Source organism: Bicyclus anynana, chromosome 8 (assembly GCF_947172395.1).
Source record: "Bicyclus anynana chromosome 8, ilBicAnyn1.1, whole genome shotgun sequence".
NCBI classification, from domain to species: Eukaryota; Metazoa; Arthropoda; class Insecta; order Lepidoptera; family Nymphalidae; genus Bicyclus; species Bicyclus anynana.
In genome coordinates, this window is record NC_069090.1 from 17,342,820 (window position 1) to 17,358,612 (window position 15,793).

At 36.6% G+C, this 15,793-nt stretch overlaps 2 protein-coding genes across 2 annotated transcripts; one reads left to right on the forward strand and one right to left on the reverse strand.

Moving 5' to 3' along the window:
- Positions 1–316: 316 nt before the first annotated feature.
- Positions 317–10,276, reverse strand: LOC112048632 (uncharacterized). Its single transcript, XM_024086251.2, has 4 exons — positions 10,101–10,276; positions 3,016–3,164; positions 1,698–1,948; positions 317–520 (listed from the first exon to the last, which is right to left on the reverse strand). The coding sequence occupies exons 1-4, from the start codon at positions 10,137–10,139 to the stop codon at positions 324–326; spliced, it is 636 nt and encodes a 211-aa protein (XP_023942019.2). The 5' UTR covers positions 10,140–10,276; the 3' UTR covers positions 317–323.
- A 3,296-nt stretch (positions 10,277–13,572) lies between these two features.
- On the forward strand, positions 13,573–15,610 carry LOC112048620 (uncharacterized). Its single transcript, XM_052882992.1, has 2 exons — positions 13,573–13,704; positions 13,794–15,610. The coding sequence occupies exon 2, from the start codon at positions 13,798–13,800 to the stop codon at positions 14,869–14,871; it is 1,074 nt and encodes a 357-aa protein (XP_052738952.1). The 5' UTR covers positions 13,573–13,704; positions 13,794–13,797; the 3' UTR covers positions 14,872–15,610.
- Positions 15,611–15,793: the final 183 nt, after the last annotated feature.

Here is a 15,793-nt window from a genome sequence, read left to right on the forward strand (position 1 = left end):
AAATTGTCTGCCATTTTCTGAAGAAAACGAGCTTAGATTTGGTATATGTCTTATTTTTTAAACAATTCAATTACACAAAAAGGTATTTGTATGGAGCTCTTTAACCGACGAATACGGTTACAACTATTTGACATCGATTCTATAGAAACAGTTTTTATAATCGAATTAGATCGTTGATCATATACTTTGACAGAAAAGTAACGTCTAGCGAGGCAGGTCCTATACAATACTTGGTCTGAGGTTATTTTAATTACTTTTACAGTGGGACATTTTACTTAGTAGTAAGTGCCAAGTAAAATTTATTTACTTAGGGCAGGCGACCTCTAGTTGGTGGATTTGCTCGCAGACGAGAAGAGCGCGACAATGCCGCCGTATATCAGCTGTATGACACTGCCCAGCACCTCGAGGAAGTGCACCACGGGCCCCGCGCGCGACTTGTCCGCATCGCTGCTGTCGTCGTCGACGTCGTCGATGCCGAAGGTGTCGTCATCGTCGCCGATCTCGTTAATTGTGTCATTTGCTGGAATACAAAATAATAAAGTTTTTATTTACAATAACAATGAAAATTCAATTTAATAATTGGTTAACAGGCCTGGGTCTGCTAAGGAATAGTGTTTTTATATGAAATTTACAATAGTAAGTCGGATGGGATGTTGCTGGTGCTATACCACAGTGAGCATGATAAGCCGTCTCCATCATTATCATTAGCATCTGATACAAATATGCTAAACCTGGCAAAACACTTTGCAGCAGCGTAAATGACTTGTGTTATACGAAACAACTTGAGAACCTCCTCCTTTTTGAAATCGGTTAAAAATACTTGTAATTTTAAATGTGTCTTTGCAGCAGCCTAAATGACTCAAATGTTCTTTGTTATACGAAACAACTTAAGAACCTCCTCCTTTTTGAAGTCGGTTAAAAATACTTGTGCTTTTAAATAGGTCATTCATAAAAGGCTGTGAATGATGATATCCATAACTATACTTAATGTATCACGGGCTACTGTCATTTTAAACGTAAATATTATGTGTTAAAATAAAAACAACACATCATTAATTCCATCGAACACAGTATCTACCGACTGCAAAACAAAAACGAAAAACGAACAAATTGAAACAAAAGGTTCTCGGGTCTTTGGGAGAACAAAAGCACAAATACCTTTCTCGAAAAATCAAAGCACATTTATCCATAAGGGGACAAAGTAATTAATTAAAGAAAAACTCTTTTGTATTAAAATGTGACGAAGGAAGATGGCGCGCCATGTTAAGTGAAAAAGTTAAAATCCACGCATATAACAGAGCAATACCTGTAAAAAAACATTTTTTTATTCAATGATAGATTACCCCTTGACTGCGAGGGAAGCGAGCTAACTTGGAAAAGGTAGAAGTTTATTCTACCCACATCTCTCACATGTTTTCTACGCTGCATCGTACCGGAACGGTAAAACGCTTGGCGGTACGTTTTTGCCGGTAGGGTGATGCCTACCACAACAATCCGTTACAAGTTCAGAACAGACAGCGCTAAAAGCTAACGGTTTTACACTATCAGCTTTTGATTTTAATTAATCAGCAATATTTATTAATTTACCATGGATTACATCGATCTCCTATTTAAGAGGTCAATGATGGATGATTGGCTGGAGATACCGTGATTCTAGATAAATGAATGATTGATGATGATTCAAAATAAACACCTACCATCAAGTGTCTCAATCTTGCCACTGGGCAAATAACTGGAGTACAGAGTAAACTTTTCTGGTTTCTTATCAATCTTCTGTAGAGCCTCTGACGAGAGCTCTTCCACCTCTTTGTCTACAGAGATGTCGTTGTCGACTGGTTTCTGGTTCGCTTTCGTGGCCATCTCCGGAGCGTCCAGGGTCTCCAGTTTGTCCCAGGGTCCTTTTGTGGGTGACGCCTTTTCAGTTTTGTTTTTCCCATAGCCAAGGAAACTGTAATTTAGAAACGAATGCATATAATAAGACACCATTTATCATCATTTTCATTATCAGTCGAGGGAGGTTCGCAGTTGGACTAAAACCGCACATCCAGCAGCTCCTTGCAATCCGCTTGATATCATATCCAAGGTCCCAAGCTGTTATGGCGACTGCGCAGTGGAATGAGTGTTGGTTGACTCCCCCACTAGGTGGACTGAGGATGTCAAGATTTATTATCTGTTATTTTTTTTCATACGATTGACATTGTAATTCTGCATGACTTTTATAGGAGAGCCGCTATTTTTCATGCTTTTACGATACGCATAAAAATCCGTTAAATGTAAATTGTTTGTAGGGTATCTCAAAATTAACGCAAGATTTTAATTCAATAATTTATTTTTCAGCGTTGCCAACAATTTACTGCATATATGGTAGCAAATTGAAATTTTGCGTTAATTTTGGGATACCCATAGTTGACGTTCGCAACGTCTGCGTGAGATGTTTCCAATAATGATAACAAAGCCTACAGCTGCTCGAAATTTAATTAAATCTGCCTGCCTGAAAATTCGTTTAATTCAGCGATTGGCGTGAACAGACTGACAAATAAACAAAAAAAAATCAATTGTTTTTGTGGTTACTCTGCTTTTATCATCTTATCGCAATTCTTATTAGGTTTCAAAAAAAATCTCTTATAGTACAGATAGTATAGGAATAAGGTTTTTTTTTACAGTACCTAGAATTGTTCAGCTAGTAACCTTTTCTAAAATGAACACTGTATAATATATAGTACCTGTGTATGGGGGAGCCTATCTTCTCAGCGAGGTTGTTGGCGATCGGTGGTAGGCGTTGATGCTGTCGGCGGAGGTGGGCTGCGTGGTGTACACGCTTACCACCGACTCCTCGTCCGGGAACTACGGGAGAGCATTCAGAGAGCGCACAGACCTGTATATGGGGGAGGTGATCTTCTCGGCGAGGTTGTTGGCGATCTGGTGGTAGACGTCGATGCTGGCGGCGTGGTGTACACGCTTACCACCGACTCCTCGTCCAGAAACTACGGGAGAGCCTTGAGAGAGCGCACAGACCTGTATATGGGGGAGGTGATCTTCTCGGCGAGGTTGTTGGCGATCTGGTGGTAGACGTCGATGCTGGCGGCGGAGTTGGGCTGCGTGGTGTACACGCTCACCACCGACTCCTCGTCTGGGAGACCACGCGGAGAGCATTCCTGGAAAGCCTGGAATATGGAATAAGCATTACGATTTTTTTGGTTCTATTTGACTGACCAAGCAGAAAGCTCACTTTATGGTTAGTTAAACCATTGTCTATAAACATGCTTCTTGCCTTTTTTTGCCCTGCGAAGCAAAAGCAAGGCTAGAAAGGCAAACGAGGCAGCTGTTCTGTGTCAGTCTACCGGCGGAGCTGTTTATTTTCGACTGTACCTATTAAGAAGAAGTGTCCGCATTCGAGAAGCGTAGTGGGTCTAAGGTACTTTCCTTCTGCGGTAATGGTCTGTCGTTAAGGTCAAGAGTGCGCCCATAATTAACTACTTATTATACTGACCCGCTACAGGGTATCTTCTGTCAGCAGTCTTGTCTCCTGCTTACAGATGAGTAATGCTCGATGCGGCTAGGCAGACTTGTCATTTGAATACCGAACACAATCACATCTTAATGACAAAGTCCAGGGCCGAGAGATTAACATTCTCTTCGAGGCGCGATGAAATGGCATTACTGCCTTCCCAATGCAGACATCTATTGAGAATTTCTTAGAACAAAGAAAAGCTCAACAGTTCATAGCACAACAACCCAGAACTAGAACCGATTACCCCAGACATCTATTGAGAATTTCTTATAACAAAGAAAAGCTTAATAGTTCAGAAAACAACCCAAAACTAGAACCTCATGATTACGATGCCTCAGACTAATCACTGGACCAACGGGTGAAACCTCGACAAAGACATAATAAAATAAGAAATAGGTACATGAATAAAAAAAAACTTAACGCATTGTCTGGAACTTCTAATTTGGGGGTAACTTTTAAAAGGGTATGCGTTACAGGGATTGCCAATCAACCATAACAGATCGATAGATGAAACAATAACACTTGATAATAGTGCAATAAAAGTTAAATGTGTCATTGTTATCGTCAACTATCAAGACGACGTGTGCCGACTACGCTGCGGTGACATTGGCGCGAGGACCAAGGCGTCACGTCCTTTGATTTGGGTCTCAGATGGTTGCTGAATATTAATTGTGATCATAGATCTACGGGACTGCTGACTTTGAGATAAGGGCACGCGGGACATGTGCCCAGGGTTTGTGGCCTTAATAAAGATGCATTGTTTATCATTTATTTATTCACTTTTTAGGGTTCCATACCCAAAGGGTAAAACGGAACCCTATTACTAAGACTCCACCATTGGTCCGTTCAACCAACTATCACCAGTGGTGCTAACATGCGACCAAGTGTAGAGAAATAGGCAAAATGTCGTCCATTGGCAGAGGAGTAATCCCAGGTTGCACCGCTATTGGTTAAAAATTGTCCAAGTATTTCTCGTCTCATGTTAGCGCCTCTCATGAACCGTAATAGTACCGGAACCGTAACCGTAATAGTTAATAATTGAAAATTTCACATATGATATGTGAAATGTTTTTCTGTAACCACTATCGCAAAATATTAAGAAGCAGAATAAAATAAATATTTAAGGCCGACAACAAACATCATTTTTTTGGTACGGAACCTATTTTGTAAGTGTAGGTAAGTGAACCTATTCATAACGAAATTATGACTAGGATTCACGCAGAACAATAGACGCTTTGATAAAGTTGAGAGTTTTGGGTAAGGGCGAGTAAAGTTGCCTTGACTCTCCATGAGATCTGAGATAACTTTTTACAGTGCAAGCAATATGCATTTTCCTTTTAATATAAAAATGTGTTTGGTAGGACTTCCTTTTCCCTTTTGTGCCAGTGTATTATTATATTAATCGACAGGAATCTATCGCATATATATACAAATAGTTGTGGAGCTAGTGGTAGAGCTATTTTGTTAGTATCTAGTAGTAGGTTTGGGAAAGTACTGCCACCAAGCAACATTACTTTGTTCTGGTCTGAGGGGATGTTACCCCTAAAAATATAAGCAATAGAGGTTCAACCCCTGTGCCTGAATCTGACGAGAGCAAGTACGAAGGGTTTCCTGCATACGATATTTAGCTTAATGCTGTTTTGGTATATTATTTTAGCTCCATTCATCATCATTAACGACCGAAGAACCACTGCTGGACATTGGACCTCTTGCATGGACTTCAAACACAACGGTCTCGAGCCGCCAACATCCAGCGGCTCCCTGCAACCCGCTTGATGTCCTCCGTCCACCTAGTGTGGGGTCGACCAACGCTGCGTTTTCGGTGCGGGGTCGCCATTCCAGCACTTTGGGATCTCTCAGATAAACTCCAAGCTTAATTCGCTCCATCGCCCGCAGAGTGACTTTGAGCTTTATATTAAGGCCTATTATTTTGGCTTAAAAATATCAAATTACATATTTTACAACATAATATTTTATAAAGAGTGAATTGACTCCTTAAAAATGTTTCTTATCACCGGAAGCTCAAAACTGGAATAATGATGAAGTCAGTCACTTAGTTAATAATTAAAGGCTATTAACCTTTACCTTAAAACACTAATTTCTACTTAAATATTCAGATACTAACATTAGAAAAACTGAGTACGAATGTTAGTTATGATAATACTCTTTTGACCTTCCACCGCAGAGCCAATGTCACAGAAGATAAGTCAGTAATTTTAGGTATTATAGTGCACATGTATGTTGCGTGCAAACGTGCACTATCCATTTTTACTTTCATAGCCACCAGAGAATGATTTCTGATGGGAAGCTAACATGTCTATCAAATCAGACGCAATATCAGTTGTTGATGCGTTTTCTGTGCTATTTCTTTACTCCACTTTTATTAAATAGTAGGTATATTTCATATTTGCCTAGACTAAATTCTTTAGCTTGGCAAATTCGTTCATAACACTCCCGACTTCATACCCGCGCAGTCCTTTCCCCCCGTCGCCCGCATATCATGGAGTGGTGAACTTGCTAAGCTATAGCTACTTCGATGACGCTGCTGTGGATAGAGTATCTTTGAATTAATATTTTTTTTTTATATGAGAAATAGAAATTCCTCGTTAGCCCATAATTCGGAATTAGGAAATTAGTAGATTTGCACCTTTATAACCACCATTAATAGTCTCGGCCCCGTTCATTATCATTAACATCTGATTCTGATAGTGATCTACAGAATCCAAAAATATCACCCTAAATCCGCCAACTCACATTAGTGTAGAGTGGCGGGTCTAAGTTCCATATCGCATTTCCTAATTTTATATGGGGGGAGACCTGGCTGAAAATTACGATATTTTTTATACCTGTGTGAAATTTCAAAGTGTAGGTATAAAATCGGCTTCTGCAAAATCGCGGCATTGACCTTTAAGATGAATCAAAGCTAACGACGCCTCATCTATCAAATTTCGGCAAGTAACGTTCAAAAACAGGGAAAAAATGGAAGACGACATTTTTTACTACGTAAATCTGGCTGATCCCCGTAAATGTTTCAGAATCATCATCTCTAAACTATTTTTAGTGACAAGAATATAGGAGATAGTTGGATCTTAAACCCACCACGACGCTGCATTGGGGGATGGTGATCATATAGTATGAATATCTGTAACGATCACAAATGTTAATATGTTAAACACCAGGATTGAAGGCTCAACATATTCACCAAAATAAAGGACACCTCTGTACCATCTTTCTACCTTCGGGATGTTACTGAAAATTTTTCTAGTAAAGATATTGAATATACTATATCCCAAACCACGATCCCCGGACCCCTTATACAAAGCCGCATAGCCTGACCACTGGACAAGCTTGTTTATGAACCGTATCGCACAATTTATATAGTAGCGATTAGAACAAAGTTGGTACACGATTATAAATTATTTCTATAACTAGTACATAAAGTCACTACATTGAAAATCCGTAAAAATCGTTTTTATTTTATTTATCGTTGTTTTGTGTGCAATTGATTAGTTACGTATTTTATGATATCTGAATAACACATAACATACTTATTACTTACTAGTATAGGGTACTTAAAAAGTCTTTTGCAGTTGCCTTATTGGCTCAACGGTTAGTTGTTCCAATTTCGTGGTCCTGGATTGGCCTTTAGAACACTGAGCTTTTCTTTTTTTATTTATTTAGTACCAATATTAGTCACACACAAAAGTAAAAAGAAAAACATTGGACTAGGAAACACTTATCTCTTAATGAGATCTCTGCCAGTGACCCTTGGCAGTGGGAGAGGTTGAAAACAAAGAAATGGATAGGTACAACAAGAAATTGTAAACATATTATATGTATTTTTTTTTTTTTTTTTTTTTTTTTTTTTTTTTTTTTTTTTTTTTTTTTTTTTTTTTTTTTTATTTGGATCACAAAACTGGTTACAATCATGTTACACTATTAAATAACATACATAAAACGTAATAAATACGATTGCACCTTCTTGGTGTGACCACAGCATTCTTATAATAAACTATCATGAACAGCACTTAAACGACAACACTACACGAGACAACAATATAAATGCAAAAATCACTAAACTAATCGTTAATCCTTAATCACTAAGTAAACTTGATGAGTTTTTTAAAAGAGGTCAGAGAACTACAAATAAAATCAGCATTACTACTGTGAGCATTTAAGAGTGAACATATTCGATAAACAGGCGCATGCTGACCGGCTCTGGTTCGACAGAAGGGTAAATGGAAGGGCTTTCGATTCTGTAAACGGCTTCCTGGACGTGGTACACAAAACATTAGACGTTCCAATATATCCGGTGAATCCATGTAGCCATTAATGATTTTATAAAAGAAAACCATATCTAGCATTTTGCGTCTATTCCTTAATGGCATAACCTTATAAGATTGTAGACGTGAGTCATACGAGTTTAACTCACGACATTTGTTGTCGCTGAAAGCCAGATGGTAAATAAAACGCTTCTGAACACGCTCCAATCTGTCACAGTGAACTGTGTAAGTAGGGCACCATACCGGGCTGCAATATTCGAGGATACTACGCACTAAAGAATAAAATATGGTAATAGATAGATTCGGATCTCTGAAAAGTTTTAATTGACGCGAAATAAAACCTGACAATTTTGATGCCTTTTTTTGTATTTATTTATTAGTATATAACAAATGATGAAATCCGTTTATCTTAGCACCCATAACACTAGCTGCTCTTACTTTGGGGTTAGATAGTGTGTCCGTAATATTAAGCCTTTCCAACCCCACGGTTAAGGGGTCGGTCACAGAGATTTTACTATTATTGAAAAAAGTCAATGCTCTTTGGTCCGATATCTATAAATCGTCCAATAAGTGAACAAGTAGGTCAATGTTCGTCGGGTGTAGTTTTTCCGTTTCTTACGCCTTTTCCGACCAAAGTGCCCATCTTCTCGAGAAAATAACTGTGAAACTGGACAACCTCTCCGGCGAATGTCTTGCTTTATGACCAAGTACTAGGTTAACGATATGTGACACAAAATTGGATTGTATCCTTGTGATGGAATCAAATCTGTGGGATTTTCAAAAAACAAATAAACGCGGATGAAGTCATTCACAAGAGACGTGAGAACTCAGTGGATACAACCTCTGTCTTTCACAACACCACCAACTTTTCATTTCCAAAAAAATTTTACTGAGCTGGACTGAGAATTTTTACTAAAAATTTCTTAAAAGAAAGAAAAGCTCGTTAAAACTCGACCCGGATCCGATCCCGAGACCTCACGATCGGAAGCCACATAGGCTAACCAGTGCACCGACGAGGCACTATAACATTCTAACTTAACCTGTAATGTTTAGGTTCACTTCGAGGCATGTTTCTCAGACCTTCAAACACAGAATCATCTTAGGCTCTTCGATTGCGGTAAGCGACTAAATGTCAAGATCTCGAGTACTAAAAAAATAAGAATCTATTAGGAAATAAGACGTTTCGCGTTCTTTTTATGCACGCCGGTTGCAGCAATACGCCTTAGGCGGGCGCCTCGATAACTAACTATGATTTTAGCTAAGAATATAGAGATTAAACGTTTAAGGTAATAGAAGACTTCCCGCGGTTACACCCGCATAGTTCCCATTTCCATGGGAATATGGGAATATAATACAGTATTTGTTACTCGGTATAATGTAGCTTTCTATGGTAGAAAGAATTTTTCAAATCGGTTCAGCAGTTTCAAAGCATATTCAGCAAATGCAATTGTTTGTTTGTTTGCATTGAATAGGCTGTGAAACTACTAGGCCAGTTTGAAATGAACCGATGAATATAGGCTATATTTTATCCCTGTATTAGCAACAGAACGTACGCGGTTAAAACCGCAGGGCATCTGGTAGTCAATAATAAAGTTTAGAGCAAGTAGTAATAATATTATTAGAAGTAATAAAATAATTATATTATTTTTAAGTTTAATAGCTAATTTGCCGCGAGTTAATTAGCTCATAATTAAGTATTTACGATCCATTAGCACTTTGCATATAGAATATAGTTATTATTTTAAAGAGTATTGAAAATTTAGCACGGTCTACGTGATCGTATTTATACCTAAAAAGTAAAAGAACTCCCATCACCTGCAGTGCGGTGGCGTCTGCATGGTTTTTAAAGAGGGTAAGCATTGTAATATACAAAAATAAAAAATCGTTTTCCTGAGAGTACGCAATGTATTGCACGACCTGTGAGGCAAGAGGCTGTGTACCCTGAAGTAATCTAACATAAAAAATACAGCGATTGTTTTTCCTGGGACCCTATCCATCCATCCAACACCCCACAGGCCTCAGATGGTATTCGTATAGTTACGCCATTGGTTATATACTTAATATTGCTTTTGTTTTACTAGTTTTCTATATGAAAAGTATAAAAAAAATAAAGATTATAAAATTAACAATGGTTTGTTTAATCGCGTTAATCTCTAGAACTCTTTCTCGTTTACGGTAAATGAGCCTGATACAACACAGGTCCTTGGTCCTCAAACGCATAACTATTGTCTTAAACACACCTAAAAAATCAAATTTTTCATCTTCGCAAATTTTTATGCACAAATATTTAAAAAATGTCAACTTACCAAAATTACAAAAGCAATGAAAATCAAAACGCGCGGCATTTTCACACTCTTAGTATATCAGTAACGAAAAATTTTCCTCAGAAAATGTATTTTCTTGTTTTTGTCGGCTCTCCGTTTGAACCTCCACAGCCTGAAGAGACGGGCAGCGCGCGCGCACATTGGCCTGTGTTTGGCCAACTGTAGAGTGCAACAATAGGCGGCGCATGCTTTCGGAAATCGCAGGATAATTGTCAAAGGCGCGACGAAGGCGGACGCGGGAGAGTGACCACAATGTCTGCTGAGAAAATTAAAAAGAAAATCTATGCTTTAACCAACGATTTTTGGTTTTACCGCCCAATAATCGTTTGTACTCGGCTGGATTACTGGAGTAGTGCGAACTTGGCCTTATCCTTATCCTTAGTGCATGCTGTGACAACCAATAAGTGGGTCTGCAATAATTGCCGTAAATTATATATTTCTTTATATTTTATTATGAGATTTTATTGTAATCTGTTGATGTCCTGTTTAAAATAAATAAATAAATAAACTCATTTAAGCGTAGCATGCACTTCCTAGATGTGTAAATGCTGTGGCTACCTTGAGGATTTGTATTGGAGAAAGCATTTTCCATTTTGTACAATTTGTAAGTACTACCCTACCGTACCATAGTTAAAATCCTTGTGCAAGTGAAAAATATTTCGTAGGATTGGATGTGCATGATCCTAAGATAAGATAAGTTATGGACCTGCCATCCTGCATATGCAAGCAATTATAAAACAATATCTTACAATTCAGTACGTATACAAATTGATAAATGTATATTGACAAAGATATTCGTAGGCAATTGGAACTGCTATCATCACAAGAAGTAGAATTAATAGTTTTAAGTATTTTTTTTTAAATTGCCTCTCACACCGGTGAGTCTCAAGTAGTCAAACTTGATTTTTTAAAAATGCTTGTAGGCTACATGGAATACACTTTTAAATTAGAACCAAATCTCCGTTGGGGCAGACGGGGTCAGAGTGGAGACCACGTACTTATACTAGCAAAAACGCTTCGGCTTCAGCCGTGGCTAGTTACCACCCTACCGGCAAGACGTACCGCCAAGCGAATTAGCGTTCCGGTAGGATGTCGTGTACAAACCGAAAGAGATGTGGAATTTCATCCTACTAACAAGTTACAAGCTTCCATCTTAGATTGCATCATTACTTACCTTATGGTGAGATTGTAGTAAAGGGTTAACTTGTAGAGAATATAAAAAAAACAATGTGAATTTTTGAAGAAAACGAATAATCCCAGTGTAAGCACCCAATCATGGGCACCGTAGTAGGCCGCGTCCTCAGTAACTCTACTGCGGTCGAATAATCAATTAGACGCACCACTGAAGCCATTCATGCTCATTGCTCACCACACTCACTGGCCTTAAGTTTTTACAACGAAGTCATCACCATCATTAGCCTAATTATTATTAGGTTAATTATGGTGATGTTGTATGGTATGGTGTTGTGAGTTAGGAAATTGCTGGTTTTAACTTTTACACCTCCGTGCCTCGAATAGCACACTATAAGCCGTCAGTCGCACTCAATAAGTACGATTATCATCTGATATTGATTGATGATTGAGTTAAACATAATCTTAAGCCCGCCAACTGCCATTGGAACAATGTGGTGGTAATTTGTTCTACCGCCAAACGACGTTGCTGGAATGTTGGGTTTCTGTTTATGATACGGCTCAGACTAAATACATAAGGACTAGTATCGCACCCAAATTCACGAACAAAATTTTCTGCCATTTTCTAAGGAAAACTTAGATTTAAAGAGAGCTTAAATTTCATACATATCTTATACTAAACTAGCAGTTTTTGTTAGTTTTTTACACCATTTAACTACACAAAAAGGTATTTTTACGAAGGTTTTTAACCGACGGACACGATTGTAAACTATGAAACATCGATTCTATAGAGACAGTGTTTATAATCGCATAAGATCGTTGATCATATACTTTGACAGAAAAATAATGTCTTGCGAGGCAGGTCTTTATCTAATTAGTCTGAGTGATACGGCAACCATAATTATGTAGGTTATCCTTCATAGGTAGATGGTTACTGTAATAGCAAAAATAAGCATATAATAGTGGTAGTACCTAGGCATACGGTATACCTTGGTATTTCTATATTACCTATTTAAAGAGCCTCAATAGCTTAACGGTTAACGGAGCGGTCGGACTCATCACCGAGGGGTGGAGGTTCGATCCCCGCCCCGTTAGTCTATTGTCGTATCCACTCTTATTACAGACTAGCTGGAGGGAGATGGGAATATCTGTACTAATATAATAAAGCTGAAGAGTTTGTTTGTTTGATTGAACGCGGTAATCTCAGGAACTACTGGTCCGATTTGAAAAATTCTTTCAGTGTTAGATAGCCCAATTATCGAGGAAGGCTATAGACTATATATTATCCCCGTATTCCTACGGGAACGGGAATCTCGCGGGTGAAACCGCGCGGCGTCAGGTAGTTGGTTATATTTAAAAGTGGCAAATATTCTTTTAAAAAAGTATACTTAATTATTAAATATCTACCTATCAATTTAATTGTGATATTAATATAAATAAATATATTATAAGAAAATAATACCGTCGTGAGTTCATTACGAATGACCAAGCAGGTCATTGATCCCTGCCTGTCCCACGGGTATAAACTGGAAACAAAAATAAATTTAGAAAACTAAAAATCACAAATCACAATCAGCGATATTCAATACGATTGGACAGGCTGTATGGTCACTGATCTTTCTCGTCTTTCCTGATGGGGACAAATTCGAAACAAAAAAGTCAGCTATATGGTATACTCATTGATATTTTATATTAGAGACAGGGCACTCAAAACTGAGTCGAACAATAATGTGCAGAATTATTTCCTTAATTTCATTTAGTCGCTCATTAAACTACGAATGATAATTAAACATATAATACTTAGATATTGTCTATAATGACGAGTTGTATGTTTAAGAAGTGTAAAAACTATATACCTACCTATATCTACATAAATATAATGTAAGTAAACACAAAATTGTGCATGTGTATTATATGCTCAGTGAAGTCACTAAATTAGGATCACTTTTTGCAGTGTTTTTATGTAGACATGTAACGTCTATAGTATAAAATAATCATTGGCTATACTGTACTTGTAGTATCAGATTGTGGTATATTATAAGCGTGGTATAATATAATGTAATATAGTTATAAGCGCCATCTATTTATTACTCACAGCACTACGTTAAAAAATAATAATATTACTACTCAACACTAGATGTCGCTTAATTAATTTACAGGATTATTTATGTAAAATGAAAATTAATTTATGCTAATAATAATTAAATACGGTAAATTATTCAATTATTGGTAATATTTTTAGTTCACTCAGTTTTCTATGTTTTAAAGTTCAATATCAAATGTGTGTAGTTTCTAAACGTTTTTATGCTTTTTATTAGTTACCATGGTTACCTTAAAAACGCAATTGTCAAAACTCAAATAAAAATTGACATAAATTCATAATTTGACTTCGAAGTTCGAATGCAATTTTAAATATTTTTTACACATCTAGTCATGTATTTGACCAATGTCAAAAGTAAATAAATCTAGTCCTAAAATAAAATACTGTGAACGTTACATAAAACATTTGCGAGCTTTTAACGACTTTGACAAAAACTCTTTCAGCACAATGAAAAAAGTTATCGTATCGAAAAAAGTTTGCTGTACTACAGACGAAAAAAGCTTTTCTACAGGAGTCATTAAACGCAGCAACAGTTCCCAAGTGAGTGCGGGCAAGAAAACCGCCAAATCTGATGTAATTTTTGGCCCGAAAGTGCTACATACTGCAACATTGGATTACTGTAAAAAGTGTGGTGATGTTCCTTCTAAAACTAAATTTGGTGTGAATGACATTCATCATATCCAAAGTTTATCCAAACATAGCTCTTTATACAACATCTCAGTTGGACATACAAGTAGCAGTAAATCTTTAATCAAAAATAATAAACCAAATAACTGTGAAATTAAACCATTACAACAATATTATAGAAATGACAAATTTTATCAATCAACTGACTCATTTAATGCCAATGATAACATTAAAAAAAATTCTCGAGCATCACTTCACACTATAGACGAAAATTCTGAAAATGTATCTAGCAGAAATCCAAATATATTTCAATTATACCCAGAGAATTATGAAGAAGAAATAGGTTTCATGGATCCAGAAGATCCAGAAAATGTTGAGAGATTAAAATTATTCAGGAGAAATAATTATTTTGAATGCCACTCTGTAAAATCTAGGATTAACTCGAATATTAGTTTGAAAAACCATAAATGTGTTTATAGATTCTATTTAAATGACAGACTATTCCCTGTTCCTTTAAATACAGACTATCAAGAGACTATTCGATGTATTGAATGTCAATTGCCATTGGACAAGAACTGTGAAAACTCAATCATAAATGGTACAGTTCAAGCCAAAGTGAAATTGAACGGGCAGGTACAAGATATGATGTTGATGTTGCCAGTCAAAAACTCCCTAATAGTAAAAGAGAGGAGGAAAGTGTTGCCAGTAAAAAATGATTATGATTCCATATACTTTGGTATAATTAAACTGGACTTAAAGGGTGACTCTAAATTCAATAGGAATTTGCCAAGTGATTCCTTAGCATTGAGATATCAGAAAGGGTATAAAGAATTGAGTGTAAACAAAAAGTATGAATATGATAGTGTTGGAAAAGATGATATTATTATCATATAGCTAGGATGTTATCTTGCCTGCCAACCTGTATGCAGCATGGTGGGTCTTATCCATATCCCCTCCTACAATGAGCGAGACCTGGCCCTGTACTGGGCTGTTAAAATATTATTAATGTTAAGAATGTTTTTTTTTATTCTTTGCAAGTTAGCCCTTGACTACAATCTCACCTGATGATAAGTGATGATGTAATCTGAGATGGAAGCGAGCTAACTTGTATGGAGGAGGATGAAAATCCACACCCGCTTCAGTTTCTTGTAAATCCAGTAAAATAAAATAAAACTGTACCACCAAGGCCAAATGTTGTCTGTAATTATCTGGAATTATTATAGAAGAAAGGATCTTTGTATTTTCCTGAGATACCTTTTAATGTGAACACCTATAATGATATTGGTTTAGGAAGCTGCTTTCAAAATATGAAAGCTAAGTAGTGATATAGTGTGGTTTTAATAGAAGAAATATTTATTTATGTATCACTCAATGAAGTTGAGAAGTATTTTTTGAATATATTGCAAATATTTGCAATCTCTTAACACTACCTCATTCACATGTCTTTTGTTATTATTAACTATATTGTGAAATTATATTTATATAATTAGGTTTATGGCCCCTTACTAAACAACCCTGTTGATATTAGTGTAAATTGGAATATCATTGTGATACTGCCATAATATTCTGATTACTTAGTTATTATATTATTTAAATTGACTGAATTAAATATAAGTTATTTTAACAAATGTGACTGAAATGAGTTTAATTTTATTTTCCTTTTTAGGATATAATATGTAGAAATGATTGTGAATTAACAAGGTACCTTATTAAATACTAGAGGTGTATTGTATGGCCATTTATTATTATGCTTAAAATGCTAAGGTTGCGTTTTTGTGTGACCATACACTAGTTTTATTGTTTTAATAAGTAGGTA

Bases quoted from the DNA above. Each gene is read 5' to 3' on its own strand.
- LOC112048632 (XM_024086251.2), bottom strand. From the start codon at position 10,139: ATGCCGCGCGTTTTGATTTTCATTGCTTTTGTAATTTTG. The intron at 3,165-10,100 runs GTAAGTTGACAT...TCCATATTCCAG, and splicing joins TCATTGCTTTTGTAATTTTG to GCTTTCCAGGAATGCTCTCC. The intron at 521-1,697 runs GTAGGTGTTTAT...TTTGTATTCCAG, and splicing joins CAAGATTGAGACACTTGATG to CAAATGACACAATTAACGAG.
- LOC112048620 (XM_052882992.1), top strand. From the start codon at position 13,798: ATGAAAAAAGTTATCGTATCGAAAAAAGTTTGCTGTACTACAGACGAA.